The 17,152-nt window shown below is 49.8% G+C and overlaps 1 protein-coding gene across 1 annotated transcript; it reads left to right on the forward strand.

Moving 5' to 3' along the window:
* The first annotated feature begins 2,237 nt into the window (after positions 1–2,237).
* On the forward strand, positions 2,238–15,960 carry KRT82 (keratin 82). Its single transcript, XM_043883521.1, has 9 exons — positions 2,238–2,701; positions 4,354–4,562; positions 6,635–6,695; positions 7,281–7,376; positions 7,735–7,899; positions 10,421–10,546; positions 12,330–12,550; positions 12,761–12,792; positions 13,420–15,960. The coding sequence occupies exons 1-9, from the start codon at positions 2,297–2,299 to the stop codon at positions 13,647–13,649; spliced, it is 1,545 nt and encodes a 514-aa protein (XP_043739456.1). The 5' UTR covers positions 2,238–2,296; the 3' UTR covers positions 13,650–15,960.
* The last annotated feature ends 1,192 nt before the right edge of the window (positions 15,961–17,152 follow it).

Genomic DNA, 17,152 nt, shown 5'->3' on the forward strand with positions numbered 1-17,152 from the left:
GACTAACCAGGCCCCTGGAGACAAGAGTCTGTGTCTGGAGCCTTCTGTCTCAGGAGCCCTAGGAGGATGAGGAGTGGGTAGCTGATTCAGTCAGGACCCCACCTGGCCTGAGAAGGCCAGGGCCCAGCCTGCTTAGGGAGGCTTCTCTCATACCCAAAGCCTCCCTCCCTCTTCTAGGGGGCTTCTAGGACCACTTGGGAGCCCATAGGTGTACTTGGGTCTGAAGCATCTGCAGAAAAAGATGGAAGCAGCTTTGGGAGAAATAGTGGATCCTCAAGCACATCTAATTTGACCTCTAATCCCAGAGCTGTGAAAGTGAAAGTGGCTCAGTCATGTCCTACTCTCTGTGACCCAGGCCAGAATACTGAAGTGGGTAGCCTTTCCCTTCTCCAGGGGATCTTCCCAACCCAGAGATCGAACCCAGGTCTCCCACATTGCAGGCAGATTCTTTACCAGCTGAGCCACCAGGGAAGCCCAAGAAGACTGGAGTGGGTAGCCTATCCCTTTTCCAGCAGATCTTCCCGACCCAGGAATCAAATCGGAATCTCCTGCATTGCAGGCAGATTCTTTACCAACTGAGCTATCAGGAAAGCCCATCCCAGAACAGCCAGGTAGATAATTCATACCCCTTGCCCCACACCCACAAAAGGGCCTAAAGTCCCAACTCTAACTTTCCTTGAGGCCAAGCAACTGAATAACCCAACATATAGGGCTGGCCAAAAAGTTCCTTTGGTTTTTAAGTAAAAGTATTAATAAAGAACACATTTTCCATTTTCACCAAGAACTTTACTGAACAGCATATTCACCATTTTGTTCCATTACCTTCTGCAATTTTTCAGGCAACTTCATAATTCCATCTTCCCAAAATTTTTTATCTTTTTAAGCAAAGAACTGTTCCAGATGTCTTTTACATTCTTCCAGGGAATTGACTTTTTTTTCCATTAAGAGAAGTCTGTAAAGATTGACATAAATGGAAATCTGAAGGTGTAATGGCTGGTGAATACAACAGATGAATCAGAACTTCCTGTCCAAGCTGTAACAGTCTTTGCCTGGTCATCAAAGAAGCATAGTCTTGCACTATCCTGATGGAAGATTTTGTGTTTTCTCTGGACTGACTCTGGGCACTCTTCATTGAGTGCTGGCCTCAGCTGGTCTAACTGGGAGCAGTACATGTTGGAATTAATCATTTTGTTTTCCAGAGGGAGCTCATAACAGAGGACTACCATCCAATCCCACCATTTATACATCATCATCATCTTTGATGAAGACTGGCCTTCGGTGTGGTTTGTTGTTCATTTCGCTTGGCCCACAATCTCTTCCATTTCACATTATCATGCAGTGTCCACTTTTCATCACCCATCACAATTTGTTTTAAAAAGGAACATTTTCATTACATTTCAGTAGAGAATCTAATGCAGAAATATGGTCAAAAAGGTTTTTTCACTTAACTTATATGGAACCCAAACATCAAAGCAATGAATATAACCAAGCCAGTACAAACAATTTTCAACACTTGATTTGGTTATTTTGAGTATGTCAGCAATCTCCTGCATGATGTAACGTTGATTTTTCTCAATTAATGTCTCAATTTGATCACTATCAACTTTACCTGGTCTACCTGGCCATGGAGCAGCACTCAGTGAGAAGTCTCCAGAACGAAACTTCACAAACCACTTTTGACATGTTCAGTCAGTCACGGCCCTTTCTCCATACACTACACAAGTCTTCTCGTGCATTTCCGTTGTGAATTTACCTTTCTTGAAATAATAAAGTGTAATTTGCTGAAATGCTGCTTTTTTGTTCCATCTTCAATATTAAAACGGCTACACAAAAATTCATGAGTTTTGGTAAGATTTTTTAACGCACGCTGATATGACAGCTGTCACAATACAATCGAACAAAATTGTTTCAAATGAAGTTAAAGACAACTAAGCGCTACCAGAGCCATCTTACAGAAAAAACCAAGCAAACTTTTTGGCCAACCCAGTATCTGTCTGGCTGGCCCCTTTCATCACCCCTGTAAGCAAGGAAGAGGACAAATAGAATTTTTATGGGTCCAACCCGCATGGACAATTGGCTCCTACTCTTTGCTCTCTGCTACCCTAATTATCCACCTCGGTACTTAGCAGCTGCCAATATGCCAAGCTCATAAACCTGATTTCACGGTGATTTGGGGTTCGGCCCAGCTCAGCCCTCCATCCTTGACCAGATAAAAGGGTGGAGGCTGAGTTCACCCTGATAACTCTCGCCTCTGTCCTCCCGCCAGGGCGCCGTCCCTCTGCCTCTCACACCCACCATGTCGTGCCGCTCCTTCCAGCAGGGCTTCAGATGTGGCAGCCGGGGTTTCAGCTCCTGCTCAGCCGTCCTCCCCCGGGTGGTCACCCACTATGCAGTGAGCAAGGGGCCATGCCAGACTGGGGGCAGTGGGAGTTTCCGCGCCCTGGGCTGCCTCGGCTCCCGGAGCCTGTGCAACGTGGGCTTCGGGCGGCCGCGGGTCGCCTCCAGGTGTGGCCTGCCTGGCTTTGGGTACCGAGCAGGTGCCACTTGTGGGTCTTCTGCCTGCATTGCCCCTGTAACCATCAATGAGAGCCTGCTGGTCCCGCTCGAGCTGGAGGTCGACCCAACTGTCCAGAGGGTGAAGAGGGACGAGAAGGAGCAGATCAAGTGTCTCAATAACCGCTTTGCATCCTTCATCAACAAGGTAGGAGGTGGGTTCGGGGTCCAGGGCCTCAGGAGACAGACAGCACCTTGTGGCTGCTCCAGGAGCCACAACCTGGGGCTGCTGGTGGGGCTGCTCCATGACCCCTAGTCGCTGAAAGCTGGTTAGATCAGGCTCAGCAGCAGACATTTCTGCTTGTCTGTCTTTTTTTATAATATGTTATCTTTCTCTGTGGATGTTAACTGATAAACTCACCAAGAGGGCTTGAGGTCAGACTTTAAGAGGAACTCCCAAAGCCATGATAGATACTGGGGCAATCAGAGGCAGAGACCTGCCCTTTCTGATGAGGCTTTAATGAAAGACCTTCCTTCCGATGACATGAACTGCGGAGACCCTTGGGCACTGTGACCCTGGAATTTGCCATCAGCTTAAGTCTGTGATAAGAAGAAGGTGGAGCAGTCAGAGCTAGGGACACAAAGCGGCCATGACCAAGTCTCACATCTCTCAACCCCCAGGTCACGGCTCTGAAAGCCTTGAGAGAAGGGTGATGTGCCACCTTTGGAAGATGCCGAACTGGCCTGTCACCTTGGGCCTGCTTCTGGGCCTGTCCCTATATCCCAGGGAAGTTCTTGAGATCAGGATACACACCAAGGTCTAAGCTGGTGTTCCTGGTGGTCCCAAGTTAAGGGCAGAGTCCTGGGATGGCAGTCAAGAGACCTGGACCCTGACTCCCAGCCCCAGGAAAACGGGCAGAGATGGAGGGAGAATTAAAGGAGGTAATACTCACAAAAGTGCTCCCAAAAGGAACTTGTTGTAGTAAATGGAAAATGTTAAACTTACAGTTTTATTTTGAAAGCTCATTAAGTTCTGCTTGTAAACTCATTCCAACACTGTGAGCCCTGATCATCAGCTGCATCACATTGCCATCTGTGAGGCTGGGGGCCTTCTGGTGACCAGGCCTTTGACCAGAAGGAAGACGACGTGACTTCCTCTATCGTTTTCTTGAGAGACAGTGCACAAGGTGCAAAATCCCAGGGTGAGGACGGGAGACAGTGTGTGCCCTGCCAGTGACTAGCTTAGCTGGGTGACCAACTTAGCTTAGCGGCCAACTCACTCAGTATCTCTTAACCTTGATCTCCAGGCCACGGAAATGAAGGGTAGGCCAGCAGCTCTCCACATTACCATGTCAGGGACATGGTTTGGACTTGGCCATGTAGGATGGGGATGGGGCAGAGTAGCAATGAGTGCTAAGACCGAACTTTGAGCTTTATTCTCTGAGTACCCCTGGGCTGTAATTAAAGAAACCCCAATTTCCAGTATCCTCACCAGCTTCCACTAGCATGAAGATGTACAAAGCTCTCCCTATGTAATCTTAAGTAGGAGTTTTAGGCAGCAAAACAAGCTTGAGGGGCTGGGTGGCTCGGCCCAGGTTACAAGGCTGGTGGCAGGCAGGCAGGGCTGGAAGGAGGAACCACCCCAGGCCTCTTGGGGCAGCCCTGTTTCCACTACAACACAACCCCTGGTGGAAGCTGGGGGTCCCCTAAGCCGCCCCAGGCAGGAGAGACAGAGAGACAGAAGCAATGTGATGGAGGCTGGAGCACAGATGGATTCCTCTGCCAGTACCAGCACTTCCTCTTGCCAGCTGTGGCCCCCAGGATCCCCCCCGCCCCATGACATCCTATTCTTGGCTGCAGGTCAGGTTCCTGGAACAGAAAAACAAGCTGCTGGAGACCAAGTGGAAATTCATGCAGCAACAGAGGTGCTGCTCGAACAACATTGAGCCCCTTTTTGAGGGCTACATCTCCACCCTTCGGAGGCAGCTGGACTTCTTGACCGGGGACCGAGACCGGCTGGCATCAGAGTTCCACTGCCTCCAAGACACGCTGGAGGGCTACAAGAAAAAGTGAGTCTGCCCCACTGCTACCCAGCCGGGCACCTAGGACAAGCGACATAAATAATCTGGGCATTGGGCTTCCCATCTATAAAATGGGAAGCTGAAAACATAGACCTTTAGGTGGTTACACAGTCAGGTGGGATCATGTAGGCAGAGCATCCTTATGACCCATTAGGCACATTGTACAAGCTCTGAGATTTTAGATGTGTATTCATCCCCCTTCCCACCACGATCTATCTCTCTTCATGTAAAACAAGTCTTCTCCCGCTGTTCCCAGTGCTCCAGGGCTCCGCCCTCATACCTGTTGTGCCTCATCTTCCATCAGTCCCTTGACAGATCTTGAACACTTCTTAGCCTCCAAACAGATTCCCAAGTCCTCCTTCCTCCCAGCTTGTACTCCTGCTGTTCCTTCTTCCTGATAAGTCCCACCGTGGCATTTCTCTTGTAACATCCAGGCTAATATATTCTACCCTGCATCTTCCTGGTCCAACTCAAAATCATCACCTGCAAGAATCCAGATTCAGTGCTTCTTTCAAGAAGCTGAGGCCCAGATAAATTGCCTCATGCTCCTGGGTGAGCCTCTTATGTTGCCGGGAGAGGGCTGAGAGAGACACATCTCCAAAGACAGTGTGAATACGCTAAGAATGAGGGTTCAGTGGAGTGGAGCCATGTTGGGGACACACACGCTGCAGGTGTCACCCACATGTCTAGTCCAAGCCAGAAGCTGTGCTGGGCAGTTTGGGTTTGATAAAGTTGGGAAAGTCTGGCTCTTTCCCTCAAGATGTCCTGGTAGAGTCAAGATGACCTGGTGTTCTGCAAACATTAACTTGTGTGATGTTTGTAATTGTGAGACAGGACCAGTGATATTCTCATTCTACAGATGATGAAACTGAGGCCAAGAAAGGCCAAGCCACTTACCCAATGTCACATGACAAGCGCAGGACAGAGTGGGATTGAAACGCAGGCGGCAGGCTTAGCGTCCAGCGCCTGTGCAGCGGCTGAGTTCTGCAGGAAAACGGAAGCTCAGGCGTCAGGAAGCACAGAGAAGTTTTTAATAGATTGATGTCGCTCATCAAACTGAGTCATTCTGGCCAGACTAAACCCTTAACCCTGATTCCGTTGCCTTGGGGTGCAGTGAGTGGGCGAAGAGCTCCCTGGAGCCTAGAGGAAATAGTTCAGCTCTCTCTGAGGATCTGGTAAAGTGGGTAATTGCTACCTCTGCAATTGAGCTGCAGGTAGAGGCCAGGCTCAGCGCTCTCCTGGTGAGGAGGGGCACGGGGTCAGCTGGGCTTGGAGTGACCGCAGCCAACTCTCAGAACAACTCAGAAAAGACAGCTGTGGGACTTCCCTGGTGGCCCAGTGGCTAGGACTCCATGCTCCCAGTGCAGGGGACCTAGGTTCAATCCCTGGTCAGGAAACTAGATCCCACATGCTGCAACTAAAAGATATCACATGCTGCCACTAAGAACTGGCACAACCAAATAAATAAATATTTTTTCAAGAAGAAAAGACAGGTGTGCCAGCAACAGGCAGCCAACTCTTCACCATTTTCCCAGAGGAAATGACTGGATGAAGTAAGCTTCCTCAGCAGCAAGATAGAACAAAGATAGCTTTAAGAAGGACTTCCCCAGGACTTCCCTGGTGATTCAGTGGCTAAGACTCCATGTCCCATTGCAGGGGGCTTGGGTTCGATCCCTGGTCAGGGAACTAAATCCACATATGATGTAACTAAGGACCCACATACCTCAATTAAGACCCAGCACAGCCAGTAAATAATTTTTTTAATTAAAAAAAAGAAGGACTTCCCAGAGAATGATTCATTACAGGAAAAGGCTACCAGGCATTGGGGTGGAACATAAACTTACAAAGTGGCTAATAAGAGGCTATGATAAAAAAAAACCATCTGTGTTGAGTGGCTGAAGGGGCCAGAGGTGACCAGAAACAGGACCAGACCTGGTGCCTCCCTAGGGCATTCATTCTGTGACTTGTCCCCAGAGGCTCCTACTCTCAGGCCCCATGCCTACACCCTTCCAAACCCCACCAGCATGACTAAAATATTTTCCCCCTGCCCCTTCCACCAGATATGAAGAGGAGCTCTCCCTGCGGCCCAGTGCTGAAAATGAGTTTGTTGCCTTGAAGAAGGTGAGGGAGGGTGACCCACGGAGGGAAAAGGCATTCTGAGCTGGCTAGTGGGCCTGGGGACACTCACCCGCTGGACCAGGGCTGCAGCCAGCTCACCTTGCTGACCCCGGTGCCAGCCCCACTGACCCCGAGGGAGAGGAAGGCCAGCCTCCCGCCCCAGAAGGGCAGTGACTGATGCTTCCACCACCCAACTCATGTTGAATGTTGTATTTACACCTGCCCAAGAAGCTGAAGATGTGGCAAATGCCAAATCAAAAGACAAAAGCTCTGACTCAAATCCCCAGAGATGAAAACCATCCTGACAATCCCTCACATAGACAGCTACGTGTTTTGTTGCCCAGGGTCCATGGGAGCTCTGAGGAATGGACTCCCGTCTCCTTTAACCTCATTCCCTTCTGATCCTTCCCCATTGGGATGCCAGGCCCAGGCCTGAGGTCCTTGGCTTTGTCACCCCCTTCACTTCCACATGGGCCTAAGTAAGGAAAGTGGGCCCCACACCTGTCACCTGCCACCAGCTTGCCTGGGAGGTGGCCCAGCTGGCAGAGGGGTGGCCCCAGGTCATGACTGTCACTTTCCTGGCTGCAGGATGTGGACACGGCCTTCCTGATAAATTCTGACCTGGAGATCAATGTGGAAACTCTGATCCATGAGATCGACTTCCTGAAAACCCTGTATACCGAGGTACCTGCAGCCATGCTGCCCACAGGTGGTCCGCCAGGGGCTGGTTATGGAGGGATGATGGGCAGGGAAAGCTCCTGCCCTGTGGGTACATTTGTGGCTTAAAAGTGGGCAAGTGAAGAAGTCAGTGTGGAACAGCTGGGTCTCAGGCAGAGAGACTCCCAGAAGTCAGAGGGCCCACGCCTTGGCTCTTGGGTCTCAGTGCAACTGGACTGGAGCAGGTCGGTGATGGAAGGCTGGGACAGCTAGGCAAATCTGCCATGGGAATGTCAGAGCTGGGTGTCCTCATTTCTTCCCCTCTCCCTCGCCAAGTTTATCCTCAAAGAGCTCACCCATTCTTACCCGGGGTCCCCACTCCCAGGAGACGAACCTGCTCCAGTCTCAGATCTCAGAGACCTCAGTCACTGTGAAGATGGACAATAGCCGGGAGCTGGACACGGATGGCATCATTGCCCAGATCAAGGCCCAGTACGACGAAATTGCCAACCGCAGCAAAGCCGAAGCAGAGGCCTGGTACCAGAGCCGGGTGAGTCTTGGGCAGGGCCTGGGAGACCCCAGAACCACTCTCCTCCAGCAATCAGGAGAGAAAATGTGAGCCATGACACACCAGCCTCTGTTGTTTCGACCAAGCCTCAGGCCAAGTCCCCATGAGTGTGGGAGAGACCCCACAGACAGCCCGGACCTGTTCATCAGAGCTCCCCAGCTTTATATACTCATAGACTCACAGGAAGTGCTTCCCTAAGTAGCATTCAAGGAATACTAATTGACAGTGATGGCAAAGTGGGCTCAGAGTTTCCGGGGTGTGGGAGGAGGCTAATGGCATGGAATGGCTACTAATGGTGGAGCAGAAACTGTGATTAAGGTGGCCCCAGACTTAGGTAATTAGGGGCTTGCTGGGAGGGCAGTTGTGCCCCCAAGGGCAGTCTGACTTAACAGATACTATCATCTCAGTCTCACCTACCCCATCTATGAAAGGTACCATTCATTCATTCACTCATTTATTCATCCGCTTATTGCACATTCATCATGTGCCAAGCAGCATTCTAGATGCTGGAGATCCAACAGGAAACAGAACAAACAATAATCCCTGCCTCTATGTCACTTTCAGTTTCCAGAGGCAGGGGCAGGACAGGCAAACAGGACATATAAGTACAGTGTATCTATGTTAGATGGACATGTGCTATGGAAAAAAATAAATCAAGGTGAAGCACAGGGAATGTGGTGGGAATTCGGTTTTTAACAAGATGGCCAGGGAAGGAGGGCCTTACTGGGGTGTGTGGAACCATGAGGATACTAAGAGTCAGACCATTCCCATCCTCAAGGAAGTTACAGTCCATGGGAAAGGGAGGTGTAAACAGCCAGAAGGATATACAAGATAGCATGAAGTGACCTCTAAGGTCGAGCCATAGGTCAAGGGTACAGTATGATGATGCTGGAAGTAACAAATTGTGTATGGAAAAACAGGAGCACTGGCATTTGATCTGGATCTTGGAAGCCAAGTATGATTTCCATAAGCAGAGCATGGGGTAAGGGTGTCTGGCTGAGAGCCAGCAGGAGCAGGCCAATGAAGCATGAAGGGGAGGTGTCCCCAGTGTGAAGCACCATGAAGGATACGGGGCTGGAGACACAGCTAGATCACAGCAATCTGAAGAGCTTCCCTGAATGTTTTAGACATTTTTCTGAAGGCCGTGGATACCAATTTTCAGGAAATGTCCCAAGAAATGTTCTGTCCTTTTTCTGCAGATCCATGGTGATCAAGGTATCAAACCCCAGCCTGGGGTCAGCTCCCTGTAAGTCAGTCTGTGGCCCATCCTCGGCCAGGTTTCATTCCAGCAGGCTCCTCTTCTGATTGCTCTCCTGGGCCACCCGTCAGGTCTTAAGGAAAACAATCTTAATTACCCATCTTTCTAAGTTAGAACCAAAATGATAACTCTATTATTTATCAATTGTACTTGGCTGTGAAGATCAGAAATTTTAAATAATAATAATAATAGTTAAAACAAATTTCATTTTTTATTTTTTTCTCAAATAACTTGAAGTACAGAAATAGACTGCCATAGATGACCCCAAGTTACCACCAAAAACACAGGCTCCTTCGAACTTGCTATTCTGCCATTCTGTTAAGAATGTTAATCCTCATGGTATCCTCATGCCCTAAGATGGCTGCAATACCACCAATCTCACATGTCCATTCCAAGCAGAAGGAAGAAGAGAAGGCAAAAGGAACATGCCATTGAATCATCCCTGACTTTAAACAGCTTTCCTAGAAGCCCTACCCTGCAACAGTCTACACCCCTTTGAAGGGAAAGCTGAGAAATATTCTTTTATCTGGGGTTCTGTCTGAGGAAAAGAAGTATGGATAGTGATTAGGCAACTACCGGTTTTTTCACAATAACCAAATAGGGTGACTTATGCTTATCTAGTTTTGCATTTTCTATGCAAAACACTCCTATCCATTATATGCAGAAAGCATACAGTTGGCTAATTTTTAAAAATCTATTGTTGTAATCTATAATTCACTATTAAGAAATTAGATTTTATGTGCAGAGGTTAAAAAAAAAAGTGTTAAGCCAAGATAGGAAGTAACGTTGAATTTTGTTTCCAATTGTTTTGAGGGAGAACATACAAATATGTCTACCCTGAGGGGGCAGATGTTCTGTGTTCTCAGTTCTTGGTCTGTTAGGTACCCCAGGGTGAGGGCAGAAACCCCCTCCAAGGTCCAGAGCACAGATGGAGCAAAAAGGAGGGAAATTCCAGGGCAGAGAGAAAAGGATGAGACACAGAACCACGAAACAGAGAGGAAGGGTGCTTGGAGCTTAGGGGAGAATTTAATAAGCTTGAAGGTTCAGGGCTGGGAGGTGAGAAGGGAATAAGAAGCAGCCCAGAAAAGGACCAGAATTGGAAAGGGGCTGGGGAAATATAACAAGTGTAAGAATCCAGAGCACCCAACGAAGGGAGTCAGGAGAGAAGAGCCTGGGGACAGTGGGAATGAGGGCTGAGAGGGACCACAGGGTGGGTGCCCAGGTTCTGACCTCCCTGTCCTGCAGTATGAGGAGCTCCAGCTGACGGCCGGGAATCACTGTGACAACCTCCGCAACCGCAAGAACGAGATCCTGGAAATAAACAAGTTGATCCAGCGGCTGCAGCAAGACATTGAGAATGTCAAAGCCCAGGTGAGGCCACCACAGGCTGACCCGCCATCTGGTCCTGGTTGTGCAGGACAGGTTCATCCTCCCTGGGGGACCTGAGGAAGAGAGAATAAACTTGCACTGTTTCCCACGAGAGGGAGAGAGCCCTTTCTTCAGAAGAGCTGATCCACAGCAGGATAAGCTGGGTCAGGAAACAGTGAGGCCCCTAACAGAGACTAGGCAGCCTATATTCATCAAGATGAAATAGCAAGAATGCTTCATGAGGTGGGAGTATAGAAAAGATGTCCTCCACACCCCCTTCCAACCAAAGACTCTAATTCTATGATCCTGAAATTCAAGGTGATGCTGCAGAGTCCATAAAATCAGACCCACCCTCTCCTCCTAGGCTAGTGAACACCAGGCAGATGCTTAAATTCTCTTAGCCACAAAGTAATTGCTTGGCATATCCAAGAGGAAACTCTCAGATCTCCTTGAGGTGTCACAGACAGGAGAACTGGCCCCCATCCCCTGGGGGAACCAGACGTCACAACTCTAGGCTGATACCCACAGCAGATGTGAACCTGGCACATAACCATGACTGTAGGAAGAACTCACTCTTCCTTCCGTCCCTCCTTCACTCTCACACAGTCACACTCACAACACTTCTGACGCCAGGTATCGCGGAAGAGTGTTTCCACACCAGCCAGCTCTGCAACACCAGCTGGGTGTTCCACAATTGAACTCACTTCTGACACTACCTACCTGGAGATAACATCAGATCCCATAGGTTAGGGGCTGCCCACCAAGTCCCACAAGACTGCCCGCAGTTCAGAAACCAATCACACGTCCAGGTTGTACTCCAGACGAGTTGGCTGTACATTGGAGGTCTCCATGACCACCCCTCTTGGATTCAATTAATTTGCTGGAGTGGCTCACAAAACTCAGGAAAATAGCTTACTTTTTTGGTTTATTATGGGCTTCCCAGCTGGCACAGTGGTAAAGAATCCATCTGCCAAGGCAGGAGACACAGGAGATGTGGGTTCAATCCCTGAGTCTTGAAGATACCTTGGAGGAGGAAATAGCAACCCACTCCAGTATTCTTGCCTAGAAAATCCCCACGGATAGAGGAGCCTGGCAGGATACAGTCCATGGGGTCACAAAGAGTCAGATATGACTAAGCACCCATGCACACACTGGTTTATTATAAAAGGATATGATAAGGAATACAAATGAATACCCAGGTGGAAGGGGTGGATAAAGTAAAGTGTGTGGGAGGGGCACAAAGCTCCCATGCCCACTCCAGGTATGCCATTCTCCCCATACCTCCACCTGTTCAACAACCTGGAGGCTCTCCGAATCCTCTACTATTGAGATTTTATGGAGGCTTCCTCACATCGGCATCATCATTTATCACCTCCATTCCCAGCTGCTCTCCCCTCTTGGGAGAATGGTGGGGTGGGCTGAAAATTCCCAGCTTCTAATCAAGGCTTGGTTTTTCTGGTGACCAGCCCCCACCCAGGAGCCCACCTAGAGTCACCTTATTTAAACAAAAGACGTTGTCAATACTCAGGAAATTCTAAGGGGTTTAGGGACTCTGTGTCAGACACAGTGTCAGAGACCAAAGGTGAGGACAAAGGATGTTCCTGGAGTGCTCATCACTTAAGAAACTACAAGGTTTGGAGGAGTTCTGTGCCAGGAACTGGGGGAAGAGACCAATATATGTTATTTTCAATTATCTCACAATGATCATGTTCTCTGTTCTGAGAGTCGGCCCAGGGTCCCAGGGCCCCTGGGCCCCTGCAGTACTTTTCTGTGCCCTCTCCCCCAGCGCTGCAAGCTGGAGGCTGCAGTGACCCAGGCAGAGCAGCAGGGCGAGGCAGCCCTCAATGATGCCAAGTGCAAGCTGGCAGGGCTGGAGGAGGCCCTGCAGAAGGCCAAGCAGGACATGGCCTGCCTGCTCAAGGAGTACCAGGAAGTGATGAACTCCAAGCTGGGCCTGGACATCGAGATCGCCACCTACAGGCGCCTGCTGGAGGGCGAGGAGCAGAGGTGGGTCAGGGATGTCTATTCTCCTGCCCTCTGATTGCTGCTATAGCCATTGCCCACCCCTCAGCCCATCCATGGAAAATCTGAGACAGCATGCAGTCTGCAGTCCCTCTTCATTGACAGGGTCCCTGGTGCGGGCAGGAGGAGGGGCTGCCGTGTTTTTCTCATTGTCTGATGCAGATCCTTTGTGTCTCCTTTCCCTCTCACCTCCAGGCTGTGTGAAGGTGTTGGACCCGTGAATATCTGTGAGTACTGAGCACTCCGCAGGGGTTCTGGGATCTTGGGAACTGATTCACCCAAACATAGACCACACTCAAACATAGACCACATTGCCCCATGCCCAAACCTCAGCTTGCCTCCCTCACCCTAAAGGAAAGAGCTCCTGGTGGATGGAGAGGCTCTCCTTCAGGGCTACCCAGGTCTATGGGAGTCAGAATCAGGAGCAGACACCACCAGTGTGGTGCCAGGCACCATAGAGACAAGAGGATGTTTTCCTGGAGAAACAAGACTTGAAGCAGACAAATAGGGAGCTTCCCAGGTGGTGATAGGGGTAAAGAACCCATCTGCCAGGGCAGGAAACACCTGAGACAAAGTTTTGATCCCTGGGTCAGGAAGATCCCCTGGAGAAGGAAATGGCAACCCATTCCAGTACTCTTGCCTGGAAAATCCCATGGACAGAGGAGCCTAACAGGCTATAGTCATGGGGTCACAGAAGAGTTGGACATGACTGAGCAACTAAACAACAATAGGAGACTTGGAAGTTGGTAACTGGGATGGGGGTGTCCTTAGACATGACGACAGCAGGTGCGGGGTGGGGGCGGGGTGGGGACTTGGCCTGGCAGGGCCCTGAACATCCCTTCCTGTTCCCACAGCTGTGAGCAGCTCCAAAGGTGCCATCCTCTACGAGCCATGTGTGGTCAGCACACCTGTGTACTGTCCAGGGAGCACCAGTGTCCTCAAGAGCAGTGGGGGCTGCGGCATCGTGGGCACTGGTGAAATCTACATCCCCTGCGAGCCCCAGGGGCTCCTCGTCTGTGGGAGCAGGCGGAGCTCCAGTGTGAAGCTAGGGGCTGGGGGCAGCTCCTCCTGCCACAAGTGTTAGTACAGCCCCAGAAGTTAGTAGCCCAGGGGACAGGGCACAAGCTCCAGGCTGGGATGTTGTCCCCCACAACCAGGGTTCAAGACAAGGCTGTTCCAAGATCCCACCTTTCTCTTCTGATTGAAGATTCCCCTTGGGTTTTCACTGGGAGCTGCCCCTCAGGTATCTTCGAGAGTCTCTTTTCACCTAGCTGTGTGCAGATCCTGAGCGAGGCCCTCGGGTGAGGGTAGGGTACAAAGGAAGAAAACACATCTCCCGTCTCCCTGGACTGCTGAGTCAGGCTCTAGTGTGGCCAAGAAAATGGCAATGGCCCCCTAACACTTCTCTTCCCCAGGAGGTCAAAGGGGCACATCACAGTCCTGCTTTGTGGATCATCCCATGGAACTTGCCACACAAATTCTGCCTCCCCTCACCCCCAGACATTCTCTTCCTCTCTTACTTTGGACTCTCATGAACCTGAGAAAAGTGAACTCCTTCTAGCACCCACCTAATACATGCACTATTGCAAACATCAAAAGGAGACACCCCAAAATCCCATCCCAAATTCCTAAAACAAATGCCAGGATTTCAGGATCACTCGGAATCTGTCAATGTTGTTCTCAGCACACAGAATCAAGAGGTGGTCTTTGGGCAACAGATTTACCTGCTCAGCTGTGTTGACCTGGCACTGTAAAAATACATCTCTTTCCTGAGCTGATATTGGCAGCTGATGGCAAAGAAATGCCTAAAACAAAGGGACAATCAAGAGCTGACATTATTCATTCAATGGAATCAGGCATGCCCACATCTTTTGTACATAGCCACCCCCTGCCAGCTCCCTCTCCCTTGAGTTCCTCTTGCGTTGGGTCTGATGTGAACATGTTTTCCTGGCTACAGTGATAAGGGGCTGCCTCAGCAGACTTGGAGGCTCTGCCTCAGGGCTGTGAGGGAGGAGAAGGTACTGAACTGACCTCACCTCCCCAGAGCACTCCCCGTCCCAACAGCGCTGCCTCCTGCCCACCCAGGAATCCACATTTCTGCCATGAGCCTCTGGGTTTGTCTATTCCCAATAAACTGTTCCCAGGCTACAGGAATCAGGATTGTTCGCCCTGCTCTGAGGACAATGAGGTTGAAGGGAAACTGAGGAACAGCTCTGGGGGCCTGGGGGCCAGTTGGGGGCATTGGATGTAGAGACAGAGGTTATTATACAAACGGGAAAACTACATGTGAATAATTGGCAAGTGGCCCGTGGAGCAGGTGTGGAGCCATACAAATTACACTTAAAGCCTGCACATCATACCACAAGAGTTTACAAGTCACTTGCCAAGTTGAAAACCACGGTCTTATTCCCCACAGGCCTCCTCACTACATGGTCCCCTGCATATGTCCTAGAGAAAGTCCATGGGGCCCCTCATACCATGTCTGTACTCAGCAGCCTCCAGGCCTGAAGGCTCTGCCTCCGCAGCCTGGACTGTGTGTACCACATCTACCTTGGGTGCAGGACAGATTCAGGCCTGGGGCTGGCAGGGAAGATATGTAGCAGCCTGGCTAGCGAGGGGCATCCTCGAGGCTCCTTTCCCTCTCTGCGGCCCCAGGACCTGGAGCTGAGACTTGGTGGCAGCATTTCCACCCTCAGAGGGGCCCTGATACCCTCCATGTTGCCTCCCTGACCCCTGTAACAATCCCCCCATCATAGATGTCCCCCCGTGCTCCCTTCTCCCGAGCACTCCCTTACCCCACAGCCCTGCCTCACAGGGCATCTCTTCTGTGCCAAGCCCTGCATTAGGAGCTAGGGATAGAGAGGTGACTATAACACCCTCGGAACCCTGGAGGGGACTCAGCCTCAGAGAGGAGTCATAAGTAGTGACAGCCAGAGAGGTTGGAAGTGACAAGAAAAAGCAACTGGTAATTATGCCAGGCAAGGGGGTCAGAGAGAGGTTCACAGAGAAGACTGCAAGGACAGGGTTTGAAGAGACAAGGGTTACTGATTTATGGGCATCTTATTCCAAAGGACCCATCCACTCAGTTTTCATTCACCCAATGTAATTATCAAACACCTGCTATGGGTCAGGCCACCCAGCGGCTGGTGTCACAGTGGTGAACAGGGCAGCCCCAATAGGGACAATAGACATGGTACCTACCTGTAGGGACAGAAGACATGGTACCTAGAGCCCACAGTAGGGGCTGTAAACTATGGAAAATAGCCTGGCAATTCCTTAAAATGTTAAACATCAGAGCAACCACATGACCCAGCAATTCCACTCCTAGGTAGATACCCAAGAGAAATGAAAACACACACAGGACAAATGTATGGACACCAAGGGAGGAGAGGGGAGGCAGGATGACTTGGGAGACTGGGATTGACATATACACTACGGATACTGTGTATAAAACAGATAACTAGTGAGAACCTACTGCATACAAGGAACTCTACGCAGTGCTCTGTGGTGACCTAAATGAGAACAAAATTTTAAAAAGAGGAGATATATGTACACATTAGCTGATTTCTTTGTAGGAACTAACAGTAGGAACTAATACAACACTGCAAAGCAACTACATGTCAATAAAAATTTAAAAACAAAAAAACATGTCCACATAAAAACTCATACATGAATGTTCAGAGCAGCACTATTCACAATCCCCAAGAGGTGAAAACAACCTAAATGTCCATCAATGGATTAATGAATGATCAAAATTTGATCTATCCATACAATGGAATAATATTTGGACATAAAAAGGAGTGAAGTACTAATATGTGCAACACCATGGATGAACCTTGGAAACATAAGGTAGATAAAGAAATCAGACACAGAAACCAGATAGTCTGATTCTGTTCATATGAAATTCCAGATTAGGAAAACCTATAGGGACAGAAGGCAGATTAGTAGTTGCCTAGGCCTGGAGGAAGGAGAAGATGGGGTAAGGGTGACAGACAAAGGTTTCTTTGGAGGTGATGAAAATATTCCAAAATAGACTACGGTGTTGGTTGCACTTATCTGGGAATATACTAAAACCATTGACTTGTACATTTTAAATGAGTGAATTATATGATCCATGAATTATATCTTTAAAAAACTGTCTTTGAAAAATGGAGCCCTGGCTCCAATCCAGGCCTCTGGGGCTTACAGCCTACTCGAGGGTACAGACTTAGACATGAAATTATAGATGTCAGGCTTGTTGCGAAAGAGGACAGAACTGAGGGTCCCACCTTAGTCACGGGCCTCGGGTAGGTCCCCTGAGGAGGGGCAGGTAAGCTGGACCCCAAAAGCCAGCAAGACTGAGAGGAAGCAAGGAAGCCCGTGGCGGCAGGGTGGGGTGGAGGGAGGGGGGTTCAAGGTTGAGGGATCAGCAACCGTGAGTCAGGGCACACGCAGAGTCAGGCAGTGAGAGCCGGTGACTTCAGGGACGCACATCCACACCGAGGGAAAGAGAGGAGATGGGACAACAAGGGCCTCACGGCCTCCGTTCCCACTTGAAGCCCTGTAGCCCTGGACCTGCCCTAGAGCCAGTAAGCTGCTTGCTGATTA

The sequence above is a fragment of the Cervus elaphus genome, chromosome 3 (assembly GCF_910594005.1).
Source record: "Cervus elaphus chromosome 3, mCerEla1.1, whole genome shotgun sequence".
NCBI classification, from domain to species: domain Eukaryota; kingdom Metazoa; phylum Chordata; class Mammalia; order Artiodactyla; family Cervidae; genus Cervus; species Cervus elaphus.

Coding starts and splice junctions, on each gene's coding strand:
- KRT82 (XM_043883521.1), top strand. CDS start 2,297: ATGTCGTGCCGCTCCTTCCAGCAGGGCTTCAGATGTGGCAGCCGGGGT. Junction 4,563..6,634: donor CTGGAGGGCTACAAGAAAAA/GTGAGTCTGCCC, acceptor CCCTTCCACCAG/ATATGAAGAGGAGCTCTCCC. Junction 10,547..12,329: donor TTGAGAATGTCAAAGCCCAG/GTGAGGCCACCA, acceptor CCTCTCCCCCAG/CGCTGCAAGCTGGAGGCTGC.